General features: G+C 40.5%; 1 protein-coding gene across 1 annotated transcript in view; it reads left to right on the top strand.

Annotated features, from left to right (window-relative positions):
• The first annotated feature begins 8,161 nt into the window (after positions 1-8,161).
• LOC110497511 (neuromedin-K receptor) overlaps positions 8,162-10,648 on the top strand; it is a 38,430-nt gene continuing 35,943 nt past the window's right edge. The window contains exon 1 of the mRNA XM_021573648.2: positions 8,162-8,903. Coding sequence (XP_021429323.2) covers positions 8,530-8,903 — 374 coding nt within the window. The 5' untranslated portion in view covers positions 8,162-8,529. The remainder of the gene's footprint in view (positions 8,904-10,648) is intronic.

The following is a 10,648-nucleotide window of genomic DNA, read 5'->3' as shown; positions in this document are numbered from 1 at the left end:
TCAATTTCGAGGCTCATAGCAAAGGGTCTGAATTCTTATGTAAATAAGGAATTTCTGTTTATTTTTTAAATACATTTGGTAACATTTCAAAAATTGGGTATTTTGTGTATATTGCTGAGGATTTTATTTAATCCATTTTAGAATAAGGCTGTAATGTAACCAAATGTGGAAAAAGCCAAGGGGTCTGAATACAGAAGGCACTGTATATGCTGCTCAAATAGCCTCCAATTTTTCTAGCCAAGATATAACAGAGCGTTACTTTAAATCACATAGTATAATGACCTCTACCTTATGATACTGCTTCCTGGTAATGCTTCCATGTTTAGTGTAACTGTGTTCAGCTCCCCTCCCTTCTACTGTCATGCTGTATTTGGCCAATAACTTTAATGTGTTTAGAGGCAAGAACTGATAGGTGGGAGAGAAGAGAGGAGGAATACTAAAAACAATTACCCATGACGACAGACGTGACACAGGGCATTAGGTGATGTCTCGCATCTCATGGGAAGACAAAATATGAATCTCATTAATTAACCTATATTCTACCTCAATTGCCTTGTCATTATTCATAGAAACCAGAGAAAGCCCTTTGGTTCAATTAATTGTCTTATTAAAGTGCACATAGTAATGAAGAAAGTCAAAAGACTGGTGTATGCACGTGTCTGTATATGTTTATTATTTTGCACTTCACATGAATGTTTACACAAAAAAAAATTCCCCAGCAAAAAACATGTACAAGTACATTGCTTTACATGGTGACACCCTGGCTGCATTCTTTCCTGTTTAAGGAAACATTTGATTGTTTATTCTAGCCTGGCGGTAGGCCAAATGTGTGTGTGTGTGTTTTATTTCGGTGTGTGTGTATGTTGTCTGTGCAGATGTGGGCAGGTGTGTACATTGCTTTTGTCATTAGATTAAATTTTCAACACTGAGTGTGTTACAGGCAACTTTAGGACAAAGACTATGAAAGAAAACAACAAGAAAGAGTGATTACCTCTCCCACCACCACTGAAATAAAACGCAATTCATCAGTGATGGTATCGCAACTCTGCTGCACTGCCAGGGGGTCGACCCAGGGGGTCCACGCCATGGGACCATAAAACTAATGGCGACAAAACTGATAGCCAGGTTCTTACTTTCAGATCTACACTAAACAAAAATATAAACTCAACATGTAAGGTGTTGGTCCCATGTTTCATGAGCTGAAATAAAAGATACCAAAATTGATCCATACACACAAAAAGTTTATTTCTGAAAAATGTTGTGCACTGATTTGTTTACATTTTAGTGAGATTTCTCCTTTGCCAAGATAACCCATCCACCTGACAGGTGTGGCATATCAAGAAGCTGAATAATTTTAAACAGCATGATCATTACACAGGTGCACCTTGTCCTGGGGACAATAAAAGGTCACTCTAAAATGTGAAGTTTTGTCACAAAACATAACGCCAGAGTTTCAAGCTTTGAGAAAGCGTGCATGCTGACTGTGGGAATGTCCACCAGAGCTGTTGCCAGAGAATTGAATGTTAATTTCCCTACCATAAGCTGCCTCCAATGTCGTTTTAGAGAATTTGGCAGTACGTGATGTCAACGTTGTGCCCCATGGTGGCGGTGTTGTTATGGTATGAGCAGGCATAAGCTGCGGACAACAAACACAATTGCATTTTATCTATGGTCATTTGAATGCACAAAGTAACCGTGACGAGATCCTGAGGCCTAAGTCATGCCATTCATCCACCGCCATCATCTCATGTTTCAGCATGATAATGCATGTTGCAAGGATCTGTACACAATTCCTGGAAGCTAAAAATGGCCCAGTTCTTCCATGGTCTGCATACTCATCGGACATGTCACTCATATTTGGGATGCTCTGGATCGAAGTGTACAACAGCATGTTCCAGTTCCTGCCAATATCCAGCATCTTCACATAGCCATTGAAGATGAGTGGGACAACATTCCGCAGGCCACAATCAACAGGCTGATCAACTCTATGTGAACGAGATGCATGAGGGAAATAGTGGTCACACCAGATACTGACTGGTTTCCTGATGACCTACATTTTTTTTAAGGTATCTGTGAAATCCATAGATTAGGGCCTAATTAATGTATTTAAATTGACTGATTTGATGAACTGTAACTCAGTAAAATCTATGAAATTGTTGCATGTTGCATTCATAATTTTGTTCAGTATAGATAACGTTAGCCTACGTGAGTGCAGCTGAGCATCGACTATGAGAGAAAGAACGCCTATTCCATTTAACAGCCTATTTGGACAGTCATCCCTGATTTCTCGGCAGCTCCAAGTGAGACTCCACCAACAGAGTCCCTCTTCATCAATCAGACTGGTGATAGCAGCGCCAAACAGATATTAGCTCTTGCCAAGAAATATCTCATACCCTGTAATGATACAGACAGGAGACGGACTCTAAAGGGAGCATACACAATTTCCACTCACCAATGTAGCATTTTAGCTTCCTAACTGAGCCACAATAAGCCTAATAACTAACCACAATGTCACATAATGAGAAGTAGGCTAGTCTAGGCTAAAGGTGAGATAATGAAACAGACAGGCGAAGGAGCCCACACAGGGACACTCATTTCATTCCACAAATGTATCGTTTTGGGGTCATTTGAGACACAGTAATAACCACAGCAGCACAAAATGACAAGCAGCCTAGAAGGGAGTCTTACGATCAGTGGCAGGTTTCAGTTGGGGCCAAGTGCGGTTCATATAGTTCTCTGAGGTGCCATACCCATGTGGATTACAGTAGCTTGTCATTTGTATTAACTGTATTTTGAAGGAAGAGTTGTTATCTCAGACCAGGCTAATACTTCATCTGTCTTTTCTTTTGTGTCCAAATTATATTTTTGTTAACAAGAAAAGACATTTAAACAACGCTTCAACCTTATCTGCATGGATTGGATGCCTGTGTCGTTATACTTCATTATTTTTAAGCTCAATGCTGCATTAAGACCTGACCTGCTCTGATCTCTGTAAAGTTGACGCATGCATTATGCAGACCTTTGTCTTTTTCCCTTTCAGGCTCAACATTAACATTCATATGATCCCTTGAAAAAGAGTTCATTTGGAGGCCACCCTTAGATTGAGTGTATGTGGTTCCTGGAAGACCCATATGCCTCCACTGGAAAAAGGGTAGTGTTCAGTAATGCATACCGTAGTAAAACCTTTTAAGAACAAAAACAATTTCTTAGTCCAGGTAGTCCCTCCCTATTTCAGTCCGCTTTCTTCTGTTTGATGCCTGATGAACACAACCCTTATGCTTGACTACCTCTTTAATAAGGCCAAGGCTATCATAGATACTGTATGTAGTCCTACAACTGGGCTATACAGTATACATGCCCACATACAGTACACACAATATAGAAAGAGGTCATTAGTTGGCTCTGTTCTAGCCTATTTTTCGGCCCTTTATTCTCATCACACTAAACAACTTTTTTTTTTCATCCATATAATCCTGCCTTGATGCAAAGGACCCAAACCCTTTAAATCATTTTGTGTGTTGGTTAGTTAGCTAACAATGTTTCATTCACACATTGCTTGTGGAAAGGAACAGTAGCCTTTGTGTTGTTAATAGAGAAATGCCCCTGTAGACCAGAATCGATTTAAACCATGGTGAGTGAATCATGGCTTCTCTAGAGTGTGGATAGGATAAAATGGTATATACAAGGTGATTTCCCAAAGGAGACCAAATTGCGTTCTCCTACAGTATGGATATGATTTGGTTTTGAGAGGGTGTTGGGTCTAGAGAAGTACCACACTATTGGCAATTATCTTTGAGCTAATACAGTATTTAACACCATGTATCCAATATCCATTGAGGAATATCTGTGAGAAAACCATAGTTAACACACCGCTGCACAATATGGCCTTGGGATTGGCATCGGTCTTAAATGTATTGAATGAATATAACATGACCGTAGCATTTGGGAAGTGAACTGAAAATCTGATCTTTGTAGTGGGGTGCAAGACCTGTAGTTTTGATGGCATCTCAAGACCAGGCCTTGTTCACACTGCAGACCTTAATGCTCAAATCAGTTTTGTTTTTCAAAACCATTTTGGAATACTGACTGTCCAAACAGCAAATTACAAGTGACCAAATCGGACTTGTGTGTTCAGACAGCAGCCATTTGTTGACATGGCTAGACTAGTTGTCATAGTAACAACGGGTGTGTGCAGTGCTGTAGGCTGATTGGTGGTGGTACTCATGCTTCCTATCATACAGAAGTTAGGTGACAACAATGCCTGCCATGGACGTTTCCCAGTAGCTTTGTATGTTCAAAATCCTAGTGTAAAAACACTTTTAATAAAGCCTCAAAGGCTAAGATGATCCAACTTTTGCTAAAAAGTCATTTTTGACTAGCCACAGCAGTCACCTAGCTATCTAGATAGCTGTTTCGCTTTCTAGCACATTCACTTATTTGTTTGTAAACAATTAACAAGCTAGTTTAGCTACCATATGTTCTTGTCAAAACTGTCAACAGAGTAAATAGGAAACAAGATATGCCAAAAACCACTTGAGAGCAAATAATTCAGATTTGACTGTTCAGACAAGTCACATGGCCAGGAATTAGATTTGTATCTGATTTAAAACCACCTACTAAGGTGGTTTGAAATGTGGCTTGAAATATCTGATTCCATGTGCTTTTTGGCTGTTCAGACTGTAGAAAAAATAACAGATTCTTATCAGATTATTGTATTGTCCCTGCTATATGCAAGTACAGCATGGCTTCTTCCATGCCACCTGGTCCTTTATGGACTACACGTTGACTCTCTTGGCCAGGTATTTGCCCGCTTATACTTAATAACTGGTTCAAATAGTTGGTTTTTAACCATTTTCATGAAGACTTGATTGATTGTTTTGAGTCATTGTCTTGCTGCATGACCCAGCTGCGCTTCAGCTCACAGACAGGTGGCCTGAAATTCTCCTGTTGGATTCTCTGATACGGAGTAGATTTCCTGGTTCTTTCTATTAAGGAAAGTTGTCCAGATCATGAGGTAGTAAAGCATCCCCAAACCATCACACTACCACCACCATGCTTGACTGTTGGTATGAGGTTCTTACTGTGGAAATCACTGTTTGGTTTTAGCCAGGCATAATGGGACCAATTTTGTCCAAAAAGTTGACTCAAGTTTTACAAAAAAAAATGTTCTATGGACAGATGAGTAAAAAGTATAACTTTTGGGACATCATGGGTCCCATTATGCCTGGCGAAAACCAAACACTGCATTCCACAGTAACAACAGTCAAGCATGGTGGTGGTAGTGTGATGGTTTGGGGATGCTTTACTACCTCATGACCTGGACAAGGCCTCCCGAGTGGCGCAGCGGTCTAAGGTACACCATCGCAGTGCAAGAGGCGTTACTACAGATCCGGGTTCAATCCTGGCCTGTGTCACAGCTGACTGCGACCAGGAGACCCATGAGGTGGCGCACAATTGGTCCAGCTTCGTCCGTATTAGGTGAGGGTTTGGCCGGCTGGGACAAGGACGTCCCATCGTGCTCTAGCAACTCTATGTGGCGGCTGGGCGCATGCACGCTGTCTTTCGCTTGCCAGCTGTACCGTGTTTCCTCTGACACATTGGTGCGGCTAGCTTCAGGGTTAAGCGAGCAGTGTGTCAAGAAGCAGTGTGGCTCGGCGGGGTTGTGTTTCGGAGGACGCATGGCTCTCAACCTTCACCTCTCCAGAGTCCGTACGGGAGTGGCAGCGATGGGACAAGACCATAACTACTCATCCCCAATTGGTAGTTATGGTCTTGTCCCATCGCTGCCACTCCCGTACGGACTCGGGAGAGGTGAAGGTTGAGAGCCATGCGTCCTCCGAAACACAACCCCGCCGAAAAAGGGGTAAAAAATACAAAGAAAAAAAAAACAGATACCAACATGCTGGTTATAGTTTGGGGATGCCTGCACTTGTCCTTGATTTCGCATCCTCTGTCTTGCAAACACATGTGACTGCCCACTTCACAACGTCTTAACCACTAGCCAGCTGCGCCACCAAAAAATGAACAATTCCATAGCACAGGTGGAGTCATTTCAAGCTGGGGAGTGAGGTTACGAATGCTGACAACCAAAAATCCTCTGTTCCAATGGTAAAAAATTATTGGTAGCACTTTACCAGATACTCTACATGAGACTTTGTGAGTCCATAATATTCAAAACTACCCGGAATTCAGGCCTGAGTAACACATTTCAAAACTTAAAATCGCAGCCCTAATCATTGCCTTGATTATCATATAAATAAATATAATATAATCTCCCCGATTATTTCCATTATTTTAATAATTCTATTCATACCTTTTTCAAACCATTGTGTTGGCTGTTATTCAGGAACATGTCAATACCTGACCCTCAGAGCCTACCTTCTATTGACCCTGTTGACTCATCAGTAGGAAAGATGTGTTTCTCTTTTTGTCCATTCAACAACAGAGCGATACGAACCTTGTTTCAGCAGGATGTTGTAAGTCATGCCTTATGGGAATGGATTTATTGATAATATCTGTTGGAAAAAAGTTTGGATGTTGCCACAAACATTCCTACTTGTTATCAAAATTAAGGAAGTTTCCTTTAAAATTATTCATAAATATTATCCTGCCAACCACTATATGAAGAAGTTTAAGGAAAACATCAACTCAAATTGCTCCTTTTGTAATGACCACCCAGAAACAGTGTTGCATCTTTTTTGACATTGTATTCATGTAAGAAAACTGTGGCAAGACATCAGTAGATTTCTAATTGAACACATTTATAAAGATTTTGCACTATTGTGGAGAGATGTACTGCTTGGATTCTTTACATAGGATATAAATAAGCTGAAACATTTTTATGTAATTAATTTCATTATTCTTTTGGCCAAATTTCATATACACAAATGTAAATTTACAAACAAAAAAACACATTTTCTTACCTAACAAACATAATTTGAACTGTATTTTAAGACAATTAAATACTCTACTCACAAAAAAGCTGTTAGAATTATAAGTGTATGTATGTCCCCTAAGGTCCTTGTGTAATTGTAATGTGATATTGTACCCCCTAGCTCGATTGTCCATTGTATATAATCTATATATACTTGTGTTCCCTCATGTACTTTCTGTATTGATTTGTTGTTAATTAAAAATAAAAATAAAAGAAGAGGGAAGAAGTAATTGTTTTTTAAATGTACCACCCTTGGCCGGAAACTCATCACTCCTTCATCCTGCGATGATTGTGTTTTCTGCCAGCGGTGGCTTTATATGCGCCAGAGTCAATTGTGAGTGCATGTCTACTTATATTAAATATATAATTATTAATATACGCCTACTGTATGATAACTAGCAAATGAATTAGCTAACTAAAGTTAGGCTGCCTAGCTGGAACTTCTGAAGAAAGAAAATGTTTTATTTCTACAATTTCAAAAAGATAACCAAACAAAAACATATTTACTTTTACGAGAGGTGTTTGTGCATTAGTAGCACAATTTCGGAATGATTTGCATTCGTTTTTACTTACACTTGTGTGTTGACTTCTCCATTGATGTTGTTTTGAAGTTTTCGCGGACTTTTCTTTGCGGATGTACAATCGTCGCGAATTGAATTATGGGGAGTTTCAGGTACTCAGGTAAACATAATGGTACACTCGCAAAACCGACCGCTTGGTTTATCATTTGGACCGGCCCCCAACAATGGCGAGGGTGACTTAAATGTTTGGACCTTAATATGCATTTAGGTGTCAAGTGATTTTGTTGAAGTTTATTTTTTTGTAATATATACTCTGGGCCTGAAGCTGCATCAACCTAACAGGAGATGCATGCCATGGTGGAAACATTTATGGTATATAACAGGCTACTGTTTGCACTTAGATTAGAACGGTTAAACATCCATATATCTCTCCAAAGTAAATATTTGCAAAAATATCAGTAACAAATCGAAGACCTAGTTGTTTGACAGAATTAATCAAATGTAGTAAGAAGATAAAACAATATGGATTTGCTGTCTGATATTTTAATGATTGTGGAGTGATTCCCAAACATGTTGTCACTCGGGATTGTGTTTTTTTAGGTTCACTGAGCGTAGGCAGACGCCTGATCTGACCTATTTGTCCTTCACCGAGTTTAAAACCAGCAGTGCCAGAATCAATCGAGCTTTCTAGCCTATTTGTGCCAGCTGAAACTGGGGTACGTCATTATGTGCGCGCACAGTTTATACTGCAGAGGCTTGGGGGCTCCGCCGTGCCATCGCGCTCACATTCAACAGGATGCGAATGGGAACTATACTTCGCATCTTGCCATCTTTACCGAAATAGTGGCGTGCATTCAAAAGAAAAAATCTAAATGGGATGTGGTCAGTCGACTGCGGTGTAGTCGAAGTTGACCGGTCGTTTTATTCAAAGTTGAGAATATTTATACTGGCGTTTTGCGGAGAGGTGAGTTGCGCGCAGTGGTGCGGCTATCTACTCTGTTTCTCCAAACATTTCAAGGACACAGACAGAAAAAAAGACTTGTTCCACAGTAGGAAGTGAACATAGAAGTCAGAATGGCAGCTGTGGCACTCAATGGATCGAACATAACTACGGGGAACTTTACGAATCAGTTTGTTCAGCCGCCTTGGCGCATTGCCCTGTGGTCGGTCGCCTATAGCTCCGTTTTGGCGGTGGCTGTGTTCGGAAACCTCATTGTCATATGGATAATTCTCGCCCACAAACGAATGCGGACAGTCACCAACTATTTCCTTTTGAACTTAGCATTTTCGGACGCATCTATGGCCGCCTTCAACACTTTAATTAATTTCATATACGCTGCCCACGGAGACTGGTACTTCGGAGAGGCTTATTGCAGGTTTCAAAACTTTTTCCCCGTCACCTCCGTGTTCGCAAGCATCTATTCGATGACTGCAATTGCCGTGGATAGGTAGGCAACTGATGCTGATCATGCCTACTTTTTAAATCACTAACGGTATTTATTAATTATGATGATCTATAAACGTTATTATTCAACACGTCTCATGATTCTTTACAAGCATTTTCTACCAGTAAAATAAATCAGGATTCACTCTACATGGTGATGCTGATGAGGTTGTAGGGAATTGGTATCCCTCCATCTCCCTTAAATTGTTATTGAATTGAGATCACACACCATGGTTACATTTTTTCCTGTTTAAGGAAATGTGCATTTCATTGTTTATTCTATCCAGGCAGTAGTGTGTGTGTGTGTGTGTGTGTGGGGGGGGGGGGGGGGTTATATATTGTGTGTCTGCTGGGATATTGTGTGTCTGCTGGGGAAGGCAGTATATTGCATGTGTAATCATGAATTTGTGTATGTGGAAGCCTGCGTACACGCATGTGCGCACATTTATACCTTTTTTGTGTGTGTGAGGCAGTCGAGAGGTTCAAAGCAGCACCGACCACAGAAGATAATGAAAAGATTAAAACTATTAGTAACTGTGAACTTAGTAATCCTTTTCATCTTATTCACGGAAGTCAGGGGAGGTAAAAAATATGATATTCCATCTGAACTTACCTTGGCAGTCATATCAATAGACATGGAATATCCAGACTGCTGACATCAATCCAGAGCACAGCTATATTACAGGTTGTGTGTTGGAAACATCCTTGTGATTCAAACTGTAAATCTAGACAACGCTGGTGTCAGGCTTCTGTAGCATGTTCTGGCATATCAGTAATTGTTGGTTTGTCATCATTATGGCCCTGCTACACTATAGCCATCGGGTATCTGGCGTTGCCGTCAGCCACTGAGCGAATGATTCCTTTGAAATCAATGAAAGCTGCTATATTGTCCATGTTGTGCTCGCATCCACATACTAAGATTTATGAAGCCAAGGAAATAGTAGTGAGAAGAAACTCTAGCTATCTAGCTACATAGATTATTTTCACATTGTATACAAAAGAATCTTGTGCAATTAGAGGATCATTTAGTACAACCACTAGCAACAAGTTAATGAGTACTTGCGAAAAACTGGACTAAAGCTATTGCATTTACGCATAATCAATGAATATGGTACACTGGGGAAAAATAGAATACGGACGCTTTTCCCTTCTGCTCCTCCACTCTGAAAACAACACGCTCTGTGTAGCAAGTAGAACGTCACATTGACACGACACTGATGGCAAGCTTGCATGTGGGGTGGCAGAGTATTTTGTGCACGTGCGAGCAAATGCTTGCATCTGTGTAGGGGGTGGCAGTGTGTGTGTGTGTGTGTGTGTGTGTGTGTACACGCTTGCGCGTGTGTGTAGGTATACACTCATACGACCAAAAGGGAAAAATACATTTATCAACACAAACACCAGTATCCATTTTACTTTACTTATACTCAAGGAAACCAAAACCTACATTTGGAAAATGCCCCGCCAAGACAGCTTGGAAATAACTAATCAGTCGTTTGACAAATAGGCGCAAGCCCGCACTATTATTGCTCATTTTCAGACGCAAATAACTTATTAATGGCATCTTCAGGGGGTGTTACTGGGGAAGCCTACACACATCCATTCCAGTAATGGAGGTGCCTCAGAGGGTTGTGTTATTGTGCCTCCACTTCACATCAGTTGACCATGCAGAGAAACACTACCTCTTAGATAATTGTGTGTAGTTAAATATTTATAGTATGCTTGGATCTGTGCTGTCTTGTCAATTCCTAT

Source organism: Oncorhynchus mykiss, chromosome 19, assembly GCF_013265735.2.
Source record: "Oncorhynchus mykiss isolate Arlee chromosome 19, USDA_OmykA_1.1, whole genome shotgun sequence".
Taxonomy (NCBI): Eukaryota; Metazoa; Chordata; class Actinopteri; order Salmoniformes; family Salmonidae; genus Oncorhynchus; species Oncorhynchus mykiss.
The sequence above is the reverse complement of the archived record's forward strand: the minus strand, read 5'-3'. Positions and strand labels throughout refer to the sequence as shown.